Source organism: Diadema antillarum, unplaced genomic scaffold, assembly GCF_040938485.1.
Source record: "Diadema antillarum isolate AM-2024a unplaced genomic scaffold, OU_Dant_1.0 seq00000266_RagTag, whole genome shotgun sequence".
Lineage (NCBI taxonomy): Eukaryota > Metazoa > Echinodermata > Echinoidea > Diadematoida > Diadematidae > Diadema > Diadema antillarum.
Genome location: NW_027271303.1, coordinates 1,689,962 through 1,704,092, shown reverse-complemented (window position 1 = coordinate 1,704,092; position 14,131 = coordinate 1,689,962). Strand labels below are relative to the sequence as shown.

At 37.4% G+C, this 14,131-nt stretch overlaps 1 protein-coding gene across 1 annotated transcript in view; it reads left to right on the top strand.

Moving 5' to 3' along the window:
• Nucleotides 1-299: 299 nt before the first annotated feature.
• Nucleotides 300-14,131, top strand: part of LOC139729879 (LIM domain kinase 1-like) — a 97,316-nt gene continuing 83,484 nt past the window's right edge. Inside the window, exons 1-2 of the mRNA XM_071640802.1 lie at nt 300-377; nt 6,043-6,142. Of these exons, the coding sequence (XP_071496903.1) occupies nt 362-377; nt 6,043-6,142 (116 nt within the window). The 5' untranslated portion in view covers nt 300-361. The remainder of the gene's footprint in view (nt 378-6,042; nt 6,143-14,131) is intronic.

Below are 14,131 nucleotides of genomic sequence, written 5' to 3'. Positions count from 1 at the left end.
TTCAAGCCCGTCGGAGCGCCCGCCGGCGGCGGCCCGCCCAGCACGTGCTATACGCTATCATCTCTATGAAAAAAACGGTGTTGTACACGTACAATGTACAATACATCCTGCATCAGACTCTGCATGCTGTGCATGCGTTCTGCGTTCAGTAAATGGCGCCATCTTCAGTTTGATGCCATGCAAAATCTGGGCGTGAATATTGAATACAAGAGAGAGAATGTGCACCGTACCACCACCACGGATAAAGCAACGAAACCGCAAGATCGATAGATGCTGTGTTGATGGAGCATCATCCGGACCGTATAGCATGATAAAGAGAACATACATTCTAACGTGATTTCCACTTTCCGTTTGCCGAGATATGTCTACCACGAAAGGTAAGGCTAAGCATTTAATTATTCCTGAAGTGAAAGCTCAATTGTTTCCGTGGTGTAAGACGGAGCGACTGGACTGGTCACTTGCACTGCACTGCCACTGCTCACTGGTGATCGAGGGCATCACTTGCATCACTTTCGTCCAGGGCCTCTGGGGCCCTGGCCCTTGGATATCTCGATAGTAGCATCTGTTAGGCGTGTGTCGAGTGCGGGAACAATGGCTTTTTTTTTTCCACATGCAACATGATATCGTATGTTGTCTGGCTGGTGCATGGCATTTCTCGCTACGAGCAAGACCCCAATGCCTGTAGTGCCAGTGGTGGACCACTAAAAGTCTTTCCATAATAATCTCAGAATCATAGCATAGAATGGCCAAAGTCGCTCATTTGAGTCATAGTCTATGTAACATTTTTACGTTAGCTAGAAATATCAGACTTTCAATAAAGTAAAGAGTTCGCTACGTGTAAGTAAAATCCATTTCGTCTCTCAAGTCTCTCAGATGTTGGTCTTTGAATATGAGCAAACAGTCTTGAAACAGACCTCTGCAGGGGCAGATCCAGGAATTCTGTGAAGGGGAGGGGTGGGGGGGGGGGGGGGGGGGTAGCATGCGCCCCCATTTTTTCTTTTTATTTCTTTTGTTTTAACAAACAAAAGGGGGGCATGTACCTGCTGCACACCCTCCTCCCCCCCCCCCCCCCCCCCCCCCACATCCACCACTGTACTGACACTGGTTTAGGCACTGGTTCCAGCAACACTTGTCTGTAATTTACCTGAGCAAATAAACGTTTCTTACTCGCTGCCTGTGTTTTTCATTATGTTATTAAATTATATAAATAGCAATGTTGGTTTGTGTATAGCTCTACACTGTTTGGTGTGCAATAGATGCTGGACTGACTGACTCGCGAATTCTATTCCGGCAATCAGATAAAAACATGGAATGGCATTGGCATCGACAATTTGTGTTGCAAATTGGCAGGCAAAAAGAAAAAGCAAATTTGAGAGACATTTCATGTAAGATGATTGATTCAGCTTATATTACTAGTAGAATCTATACATACAAATATTCAAGCACATTTGTGATAAATCCAATTTACAATTGGCTTAAAGATTTTATGTACAGGTGTTATATGAGGCTTTAATTATCATTAAATTTGACTGTGTACTATAAGAATTTTCAAAGTTGTCATTTTAACTGTATGTCATGCATTTTGATTATTGATCATTATATATGAACAACACAATTTAAACTGATCCTTTCAGTTCTGTAACTGCTAATTAGTCTTTGAAATACCTATAAATAAAGGAATAATAAATGTGACATTTTTCATATTTAGCAAACCTTGTGATGTGTAAAAATTAATTCATCTACCCTCCAGCCTGATTCACTTTTTAAATTACCATTGTTAATTCTAAATTCCAGAGAACATTCCAAGGACAGACATATCTACTGTAGAGGGTTGTGCAAATATGTACAAATAGATACCGGTACAGTTAAAACTAGAATTTTGTTGTTATGCAGTATCCTACTACTGCTGCAAATGTGACCTTATGCGCAAAGTGGCACAAATGAGAACAGAGATGGGTGTACTACAGAACTATGAATTTCACCCTAAGTTTGAAAAAAAAATCTAGTCTTAAAAGAGATTTAAGTCGGGACAAATATGAATTCAAAAGTTTGACAGTTATATCAGTATATTGAACAACGCAATTAAATGCCACCAAATGTGCCCCATCATTGAGGAAGTATAGTGCAGATATTTCAGCAGTCGGTTTAGTGTCCGCACCATTATTTTTTTCTGAGTAGTGTCAAGGATTGCTGCTGACTATGAAAAGCATTCAAAGCCAACATTTATCTATGAACTTGGCAGAAGTTCTAACCAAACTTAGTGTGTTTTAAGGACTTTTCGTCAGGAAATTTAGTGCATTTGTGTGTGTGTGTGTGTGTGTGTGTCTTTTTGTTTTCTTGTTTTTGTTTTTTGTCCCCGCCGAACGAGTTCGAGCAGGGGACTATGAGACGGGCTCCATACAGTACGTGTGTGTGTCTGTGCATCCGTTCATGCGTCCGTCCGTCCGTGCGTCCGTGTGTGATCAAAATGTTCAATTTGCTACTTCTCAGTCATTTATGAGCCAATTTTGATTCTGTTTGCTTTATATGATAGCACTACATGGGAGCTTTAAAACTTCTACACAGAATTTCAGTTGTGACCTTTGACCTTGACCTTTGACCTATATTGTACATTTTGCTACACAATGCTAACTCTTCACCATTTCTAACCCGATTTCGATTCCGTTTGCTTTATGTGATGGCACTAGGTGAGGGCTTCAAAACTTCTACACAGAATGTTGACCTTTGACTTCTTTGACCTTTGACCTTGATTTTTGACCTATATTGTACATTTTGCTACAAAATGCTACTCCTTCGCCATTTCTAACCCGATTTCGATTCCGTTTGCTTTATATGATGGCACTAGTTGAGGGCTTCAAAACTTCTGCACAGAATTTTGACCTTTGACTTCTTTGACCTTTGACCTTGATTTTTGACCTATATTGTGCATTTTGCTACAAAATGCTACTCCTTCGCCATTTCTAACCCGATTTCGATTCCGTTTGCTTTATGTGATAGCACTAGGTGAGGGCTTCAAAACTTCTACACAGAATTTTGACCTTTGTCTTCTTTGACCTTTGACCTTGATTTTTGACCTATATTGTACATTGGCTACAAAATGCTACTCCACCATTTCTAACCCAATTTCGATTCCATTTGCTTTATGTGATGGCACTACGTGAGGGCTTCAAAACTTCTACACAGAATTTTGACCTTTGACTTCTTTGACCTTTGACCTTGATTTTTTACCTATATTGCACATTTTGTTACAAAATGCTACTTCCAGCGGGGACATATATTACGCACCGCATAATTTCTACTTTTCCTTGTTTTTGTAGCTGCAGCGATAGGACAGAAGGCTTAAAGCTGTTATTACATTGCATGATGCCTTTTTGTTATTGATCAAAGGCAGTGTACTGACTTTTGATCTTCAAGTGCGCAGACATTAAAATGACCATCAGTCAAATTGCTGAATTTACATTGACTTGCATGTTCAAATGATGTAATTTGACTAAATTCCTGATTTCCTTGATCACACAATGTTCCTTTCACAACAATTTATCTTTTGAAGTACATTTGTACTATGTAGAAGTAGGGATTTCCCCTACTCAACCCATAGAGGACTAGTCCCGAGTATTATTATGGGAAATGCATGCTATGTACAAGATCATCTTGTCCTCAACTGTATCAATAGGAAAGTACTTTGATGTGAACAGCAGCTGGGTCTGTTAAATAATGGGCACTGTGTGGTATGACAAATATCTGGAGTAATATGCCTCTCCTGGGTCTTTTATATTTTTGTGATTTAGACAACTTATTAAAAGATGGCATTCTTGATATAAGTGTAATATTTCAGTTGTATTTATTTCTTGTTGCCTTCCATGTAATGAATGCCAATTGATGCATGATGTTGAGAATATTGTATTGAATCATTCATCAAACATTTCCATAAAATCTTGAACAAAAAACAAGTAATGTGGTAAGATTTTAAATGCAATAATGGCATTAGAAAAAAATATAAATTAAGATGGACATTAAAGGACAAGTTCACCTAGATAAACATAAGGATTGAGAGAATGCAACAATATTAGTAGAACACATCAGTGAAAGTTTGAGGAAAATTGGGCAATTGATGCAAAAGTTATGAATTTTTAAAATTTTTATGTTGGAACCGCTGGATGAGGAGACTACTACAGCTTGTGAATCATATGCGTACAACAGTATAAAGAAAATGTAAAGAAAATTCAACATATTTTCACTTTTTTCGCTTAATAGAACACTTGAATTGCCTCTTTCTAAAGGCAGGGGGGAATAATATTACCCATAACATTTGTCGGTAACGAGTCGGGGGAATGTGTACATGTACTTTTTTCAAAAGATGAAATTTTGTGAAATTCTCTTTATATTTTCCTTATATTGTACGCATGTGACATCTAAGTTATTCACACTCTGCAGTAGTCTTCTCTTCCAGCGGTTACTGCACAAAAACTTCAAAAATTCATAACTTTTGAACGGATTGTCCGATTTTCCTCAAACTTTCGATGATGTGTTCTCCTAATATTGCTACATTCTCTCAATCCTTATGTTTATGAAGGTGAACTTGTCCTTTAATTGAAAGATATTTCTTTATGGATTCACAGTTTAGCATAGCAAATTTAAATGAAAGTGTTCTGTACTAATTTCCATATGTACATGTAATTGGCTTGATCATACCCGGAGATAAACAACATTATATATAATGAAATAAACTAATGATTAATAGGGAAAGTACTGTAAGTGTGAACTGAAAAAAAAAGAAGGGAAAAAAAATGTCTACATTGTAGGTTTGCCTGATCCAAGTCATCCTTCACAAAATATCAAAGTCAATGCTTAGACACACGCACACACAAGTCTGTTTAAAATACATGTACCCATGCCTGTGATGATAACATGTCATTTAAAGGCCAAAGACCACTGTCTTTACTGGGATGTGTTTTTATTTTGTTTTTGTTTTTGTTGTTATTTTTGTTTTTTCATGTTTGGCCGTGTATGACTGTTCTGTTCTTATACAAAATTGAATCTCAACACATAAGCTGGATTTATGGGTTCTGCATACAAAGTACATTCTGATCTACTTCATCATTTTGAACAAAATGTAATGGTGTCATGAAAAATAATTTATACGAGGGCTCACATGCCTACTTGAGGGCAACAGTAAAATACTTACTTTTGTGAGCCCTAGCCCATGTATTGCTTCCCAGTTTATAGTGTGTCAGACGTAAACTGTGTATTGTGTTATTGTATCAATTGTGTTATTTCCATGTGATTGTATGTTTTGTTATTGTTATTGTCATTCTCATTTGGCTGAATAAATTAATAATGATATTAGTTATAGTATTATTAATAATAATGATAATAATAATAAAAATAAAAATATTAATAATAATTAAATAATTGATAATTAATATGTACAAGAAGCTGGATGGACAGAGTAGCCAATAATATCACTTTCATGCCTTTCTTATATGAAATGTATTCTTTGACTGATCACCCAGTGAGAATGTTTTTCTGATTGAAATGTTTGGTCGAAAATCCTCAAATCAGTTACAATGTGTACAAGTTAAAGTGTCAATTATTTAATGAATTTAAAGGATGCGTACAAGTGCTGCTCAAGAGCACTGGGTTCATTTAGAACTGTCGTTTTCACATAGAAGTTGTAAAATTAAAAAAAAAATGGATCTAAACTCTTTTGGCATTGACAGAGTTAGGCTCAAAATTTTTATTATGTGATTTAAATATTTTTATTTCTATGAAGAGTCTTGGCTAGTATTGGCAAAGATCTTCATTCTACCACACATCAAACTTCAAATTACAATGGTGATATCAATCCTGATATTATGTTGCCTTTTATGGATTTAAAAAGAAAAAAGGAAATTGGTGAAAACCTGGGGGAAAATTAGACACACAAAAATAGTTATGAACTGTTAAAGTTTAGAACACATTACAAATTGGCAACACTGTGTGATGTGCAGGATATTTTGAGCAGCTCTCCATTCTGTATGTCTTTGACGTTTTCTCCTGTAGATGTGTCTGACTGTCCCATCTGTGCGGCCTGCCGACAGAGGATCAGCGACGCGGAGTACGTGCAGGCACTGGACAGTGACTGGCATACACTCTGCTTTACGTGAGTGTCAAAAAGCAAGGAATTGTACCGTAAATCTGGTGTCCAGTTGTAGATTCTGGATGAAAATTTAAAGGGAATGAAACCTTATATACACATTTGTAAATGTACAATATGCATTGATGCAGCAATATCTAAAAAAAGAAAAACGAAAAAAACATCAGCAAAGTTTCAGGAAAATCAGACAATCTGTTAAAATTTTTAAAGTTTCTGTGCAACCATTGCTGGATGAGAAGACCACTGCCGTTCATACAGTGTACATGTATCATCACATACAATGTGTATCATGTACAATGGTATAAAGAAAATAAAAAAGAGAATTCCACAAAATTTTGTTTTTTTTAATGAAAAATACGTACATTTTCTTTACTTTTGGCTGACATATAAAGAGTAACATTATTCCCGTTACTTTCTGAAAGTGGGAGTCAAGTGCTCTTCCATTATTCTAGAAAGTGAAAATTTGTTAGTTTCTTAACATTGTCTTTATATTGTCCATAAATTGTGACATCACAAAGTGTAGGCCCGATTAAGTAGTCTTCTCATTCAACAATGGCAGCACCAAAACTTATACTGTAAAACAAGATATTTTCGCGTCATGACATTTTTGCCAATTGGAGCCGACAGCCTTTTTCGCGGCATGGAATTTTCGTGAGTTGCCTGGTAAACATTCGATGCATATATTGTAGACCAGAACTTTTGTGTGCATTTTAATTTCGCAAGAGCCAAGATTGGCGAAATTAAAATGCACGCGAACATTCCTCATTTTACAGTAGTTTTACCAAAAAAAAATTTATAACTTTTGAACGGATTGTCTAAGAAGTAAATTTCCTTAAATTTTGCTGCTGTGTACAACTTGATATTGCTGCATTCTCTCAATTAAAATACGTATATTTGGGTTTGGCATTTTCCTTTTTAAAGCACAACCAGCTGTGATCCTCCATATTCTGTAGCTGAATGTACTTTCTGTACCTGAGCCCTGTTTACATGTTAGTTTTGGGTGACCCATTATTGTGTCACCACATCACTTTTCGTTTCAGTTCCCCAAACTGGAATTGATTGTAAATGTGCAACTGTATCAAATCATGTCATCCAGATATGATTAGATTAGAATACATCACCAGGATTAGTTGACTGTGATATAATCAGATTTTGACAATAGAATCTACCAGAAATTATCAAAGAAGGACCAATAAATGTGTGTGAAATTAAGCCTGATGCTATCAAACGGAAAGACAAATTCAGTCAGTATGTGAAATTAATCTCCAGTCTTCAATTCCAGCAATAGGGAAGTACATAGTGTGAAAACTTAAGTATACGGTATGGGAACTGTTTGTACTTCAAATTCCTTTTAATAGGCGCATTCTTTTAGGATTCATTTCTTCACTTTAGGCAGCCTTCTTATCAGCCAGAGTTCAGTATCTATAGTAAGATTGTTCCGACATGAATTTCAATTTGCAAAGTGCAATTTCCACAGCTATAACTTCAAGACTATCAAATAATTGATGGCCTGATGGTGTTGTTTCTTTAGCAGTATGCTCGGAACATGCATGCCACTCCAATGCACTGACTATGTGATTCTATGGCATAACAATTGTTTTTTTTAAATGGTTCTGTATTGAATAGTAAAGTCACAGCGTGGAAATAAATGATGCATTCCCTCCTTTGGTCTGTACTGATCGCAAATTGTCTGTGACGTTGATCGATGGCACATGACTTGAGAATCACTTAGCCCAGGCATGCATCGTAGGAGCTCTATCGGTCCACCAGTTGTCGCAGCCTGTCACAAGAGTAATGCATGCTGGCACAATTCTAGGCAATAACTCAGCTGCTTGAGGCGGAAAATGAAGAGTTAAAGGGTCACTGTGCAAGGCGACTTAGTTTGCAGATTCTACATTGTAGCTCTTGATTATACCCCCCCCCCCCCCCCCCCATATGAAATTTGTCATGTTGGACTACTCGGCAGTTATGAATGTGTCGTAGATGTTTTCCATGCATTTGCTTTTAATTGATAAACCTAGCGCTACTAAGGAGGTACATGTGAATGTTTGATTGTCAGCATTGCCAGTCTGTCTGTCTGTTTGAAAAATGGTAATTCAAAGTTTTGAATGGATTTGGATGAAATTTTCAGGAAAACTTGACAATAATGCAAGAAAGAGATGATTACATTTTGGTAATGATATGGATCACTGTCTGGATCCAGGAATTTTCATTTGTATATTTTATATTTTAAAGGATTCATATCACAGAGCCAACAAATAAGAATAAGTCGCCGCCCCACAACAAAGTCGCCGCCTCTGCCGAAGGCAAAGGCCTTTGCAGGACAAAACCACCTTAAACTATACTAGTTTTCGACATTGAGGGCATGAATATCCTGAATACGCTGTAGCAAAATAGTACGGGCAGAGGGTCTGGAAGCCAGACTAAATTTGGTACCGTACCGCATTTGGCCCAGGTTGCGTTTACAGTGAGAAAAGGCCGGGCTGCGGCCGAGACTACTTCCAGAGCTTGGCTGATTTTGGTACCGCATTTGGCCTTTTGCGCGTTTACAGTGAATGGAAGGCCGGGCTCGGCCGCGGCCGAGCCCGGCCCTTTCACTCACTGTAAATGGAGTCTGAGTGCTTTTCTAGTTTTCTTCTGGTATCTTATGGTTGGCCACACTGAAGTCTGGGTTATATCTATCTTGTATTTTATGTAATAATACAGCATACAATGTACACATTTATATTTAGGTAAATGAGTTCACACACAACAATCCATTTTCTGCAATGTATGTGAAGTTTCTGAGATACTACTGGTACTATTAAACCCATCACTTCCCAGAAACCACATCATTCGATGGTTGAAATGGTGAACAACAGCAGTTTAATGCTATTTATTGTTGGTTTCGTGAGGTGCAGTATTTTTTTCTCTCTCTTGAGAGCCCTTTGTTGTTGATTATATTGTAATTGTTTGTTTCAGTTTCAGAATTTTCAAAGCCTCTTTAGTATTGCTATTAAAATTTATGATGGTTCTTATAGCAACACAGTTTATGAGTCTGAGGTTAAAGGTCCTGCTGTTTCTCTTTCAAATTGGATCATGATACTTGAACACATTGCTGTCACTGGACAGCATCACTGATAAAATGCAATTCATGATGCTGTTGAACATCTGTATGCTTTAGAATATTAATATCCATTTAACTCCAAGTATCTTGCTGAAAATGAAGTTTGTAAAGTTCTTTGAAATTTGCTTTTCCTTAATGAGTGCATTCAAATTAGTCAACACGTATACATGTAAAAAAATATATATATATATCATTAGACTAAAGACTCAAATACACAAAGCATAGACTGAGATAAATGTATTGTATGTTATTGAACCTTTGGCACATGATGAATGTTTAATATGTTAATATTTTTGACATGTCCCCTCAAACAGACTAGCAAGTTGATGTATGACTAGATACTGCATGATATAATGTTATTGTTTTATGTTGAATATTTAGATGAAATGTTTGAGATCACCTTTTTGTGTCTGAATACTTGAACAGAAAGTTAGTCACAGTTTTATGCATCGTTTGACAATACAGATTGTAGCAAGTGGCTATACAGTGTAGACCATGCAATCTTTAGTTTTGTGTGTGTGTGCTCAAAATTGTTTGTCGTTTTTGTATATTGCACTTTATGTTAACCTATTGAGGATGAGTCCCAAGTATACTCGGGCAGGTGTCTATTGGAAATGCATGTTATAGCAAAATCATCCCGTCCTCAACGGGTTAATAGTGAATGATCACACACACACACACACACACACACACACACACACAGATTTCACTGACTAGAAATTTCTTGGTTGAACAACTGAAAAAGGATGAAATTTCAGCCTTTACAGTCATATGAAGGTACATTGTACACACATATGTACATTTGTATCTAGTCTTCTAGCTGTATTTGAAATGTAATAAGCCATGCAGTTTATGTGTTTAATTTATTGTTTCAAAAAGTCAACTTACAATTGTAGCAAAATTTCAGAAATCAGTGGATTGCTTTATAGTCACATTGGCAGGTGGAATTTCAGAGTATTTGAAGTTCATGCCAAGTTGATGCTCTCTAGAACCAGCACAGGCCTGCAGATGGATGTCATAGAAAGTACTGTTCACAAAGCTGTCCAACAGGTACATACTGCGCAAGAGTGAGACTCGGATGCAGTGAATTTTAGTGAATGCTACAATGTACCATGTACAGTACAGTATACATGATTTTCACAGTCAAGGGCTTATAATGCTTGGGATACTCTAAAACAAGTGCCAGAGACTCCAACTCTCCCGCTTTCGATGGGAGATCTCCCGCCGAAAGCCTATTTTTGCAAAATCTCCCGTTCTCCCGCTTGAGTATTAATTTCTCCCGCCCTGGCTCTGTGTCTCCCGTTGGAAAGGATTTCTTACTTTATATTGCCATTGTATGTTGAAAGATACAAGTTGTAGGCCTTAGATAGCATGAGAGAGCATCTTGAACCCTAGAGCGTCCAGGGCCCTTAAGCGGGCCCTGGACCCCAGCCGCAAGAAACTTCACGCTTCACGCTTCACGCTCATGATGTGCGCGAGACACACATCAACTTGGAGTCTCCCATTTTCTAGGGGTGTCATGCGGGAGAATCTCCAGATCAGAAGGTGCTTGGGGTTGGAGTCTCTGAAGTGCTGAGTTGTAGTCATACGATGTGTACGTTTGTCGGCACATGACTACACAAGTAATCAACATGGTCTGAAAGTACCCATTAAGTTTCACTTCTTTTTCTTCCTGTATATCTTGCCTCTCCCCCCTCCCCCCCCCCCCCAATCCCAGTCTGTCATTTGTTTTAGTGTTGATTGCCATCAGGTGATAATTGGTTTAGATTAGAACAGGTTTGAAGACTGATAGTGTTTCAAGACCCAATTCAAAACATGTTGAGAAACTCCCATCACAGTGGTCTGTTTGGCAAATATAAACTGTGGTTGTACAAAAAAAGAGCTAAGGCAAACACAGAAGCAGTGAATCAGCTTACGATTGTGCCTGATCCAGAGGGCATGTTGTGTCTGTAAACATTCCGAAATTCTCGGTTTTATTTTCTGATCCGTGTGTGTCAGTGCTGAATTTCGCAGTACTGAGAGACAAGTACCATTCATTTCTTGAGGAACCAGACAGTGAGAACACACAGGCACCAAGCATAGTAAAGATGCACCTGTGGGTGCATTTATTTCTATGAGGAATTGTTTGACCATGGTGTCATAACTCTAGTGTACCATACATGCGGATGGTTGTGTGGATCAGTTTCAGAGGATTTTACCTAAAGTATTCTCGTGTGGGGTATGGAGGCAGTAAATGATTGTCATCTTCTGTCTTGCGAATGCGGAAAAGCAACAGGCGCTACAAGGTAAGGGAAAAGTACAGCGTAAAATGTATGTGCATGAGGTACAAATGTCTAACGTAGATCTACCTAAAAGTCCTCTTGGTGCAAACTTGTCATTTTCTTTGTTACCAACATATTGATTGCATTTGAATGTAATTTCATGTCTCTTCTTGAGAAATCACAGGATCCACCTTGAAATTCTGCCATAATTTCATCGAGGTATTCCCTTGGGTGGGCTACACCATAAAAGTATTCCAAATCAGCGTTATTGGATGGTATGCTGTGTGGGTAACAGAATTTTGGATGCCCAGTGCTATAATATATTTATTCAAAGTATTAAAGAGAAATTATGAAAAAAGCCTTGTTTAATGATCACCAGTGCAAATTACCAGTTAATGATTTTTTTTATAGCGAATTGCCAACATCTTTCACAAGAGAGTAATAATTAAACTGTGCCAATGATAATATGCATTTGTAATTGGTACAATGTAGAAGTGATGTTTACATACATCTCTGTTTTAATATTAGTCTTATATTTGTCTGATAAGATAACAAATTCTAGAAAAGAATATTTGTGTATTGAGGAGGAATATAATGCATGCTGGAATGAGAGAGAAAAAAATACCATTGCAACTAGTGTACTTCTCACAGTGCCCACTTTTCAACATGTAGCTCTTTTGTTTGGAGTGCATGCAATGAAGGAAGTGCTATTAAACTCTCTACACTGTATTCACTGTGATAAACAACACAAGGTGATAAAAGTAGATGCCATTAAATGCATTATTTCAAGGCAAACCTCTGCTACCATATTTCATATGGATATGTAGGGCCTATTAAGACATGCATTTAAGAAAATGATTTTATGGGGATTTCTGTCACAGAGGCAGTGACAAACTTGACTTCTTTTCTCCATCTTGAAAGCAAACAATCTATTGACCCGTCTATCTGCACTGACTGTAATCTTGTCAAATCTGACAATCAGTAATAAAAGTTTCATCAAAATGGGAAATAAAACATGTCATTTACAATTGGAATTTTATATTTTACTTGACATCAATGGTGCATTTATTGTCCCAGGTCCCCATATAGGTACAATTGTATTACTGCAAACAAGACACTGCTCGTCATTGCTGTTGCTCCTGACTGGGTAAAGTGCACAATTTAAACCCTCTAATGATGTCATCAAACCATAAACAAGTGACCCTAGGTGTTAGCATCGGTCTTTCCAGGTTTTTGCAAGTTTTGTGGCAACATTTTTTACCAGTTTTAGACCTCTTCAGTTTTAAAACACTGTATAGCTTTAAATGTTGGCCATAACTCTAAAGAGAGCTACCAAAATAAGAAGGAAAGATATATATTCTGTTGTTTTTGTGATGAGCCAGATATAAATTGTACTTTGTCAATGCATCAAAATACAAAAGGCATGATACTGAATTCCCGCCCATCATGACTGAAATAGACACTAGATACAAATTGTATGTGATATTCACAAGGGCTGAAGCTGCTAAGTAGCCATGGAATGAAAAAAAAATATATATAATTTCCGTTTGTAGAGCATAGCCTCAAATTGGGAACAATGGGCTTATTTTACTTAGTTTACCATGTTCATTTAAATGTGCCACTCATATTGAAGATGACAGTAGGATCTATTGTACAGCATTAGCTTTTTGAAATGGTTGTGTAACAAAAGTTTCATCAGAATGGATGCTTGCTTGCTGCAGTAAAAAAAAAAAAAAAAGGTAAAGGGATGTCAAAGCAAGTGCTTCATTACTTCCCTCTGTTGATTTAAAAACATGCACATATGTTCCCAGTTTTAGCTGCCCTTTACAGAGACAGCTTCCTCTCAACCCTTTGGCCCGAATTCACGAAGGTGGTACAAATGAAACCATGGTTTAAACCATGGACAAAAACCATGGAGCGCCAAGTGTCGCAAGGAATATTTCGTGACGAAATTGGTCATTTCGTCGGCAAAATGACCGTTTCGTTAACGAAATGATTATTTCGTGGACGAAATGTTCATTTAGCTACAAAATGTTATCATTTCGTTACAAAATAATAATTTCATCGACGAAATGACTGATTTCGTAACAAAATATTCCATGCGACACTTGGCGCTCCATGGATTTTGTCCATGGTTTAAGCCATGGTTTCATTTGTACCACCTTCGTGAATTCGGGCCTTAGTGTGCTTTGAGTGCTGAATGGCCCAGAAATCCCTATGTATAGCAGGGCTTGACATTATAGCAGTGGCCTGGTGGCCAGGGGCCACTGGAAACTGGTATCGGGCCACCAAATTTATCTTTCCATGGCACGATTGGGCAACTAAGATGCAAAATAGATTGTTACTTTTGCTTTTATTTCAGGCCACTAAAATGTCTGATTCAAAGATTTAAAGGGATGGTACAGTATTGATGGAGATTAGAATTGGGCTTTTAACTTTTTGCGAGATACATGTACATGTACCAAGAAAGCACATTATGAAATAGTACAGGGCATACCCTTTTAAGAGGAATTCAAAGTTTATTTGATAGAAATCGGGTTTGGAATGACTGACACATCCAAAAACAAAGTAAAATAAAGCGATTGTAATAAAATGTGGGTCCCACACTTTATCAGAAACGCTCTATTT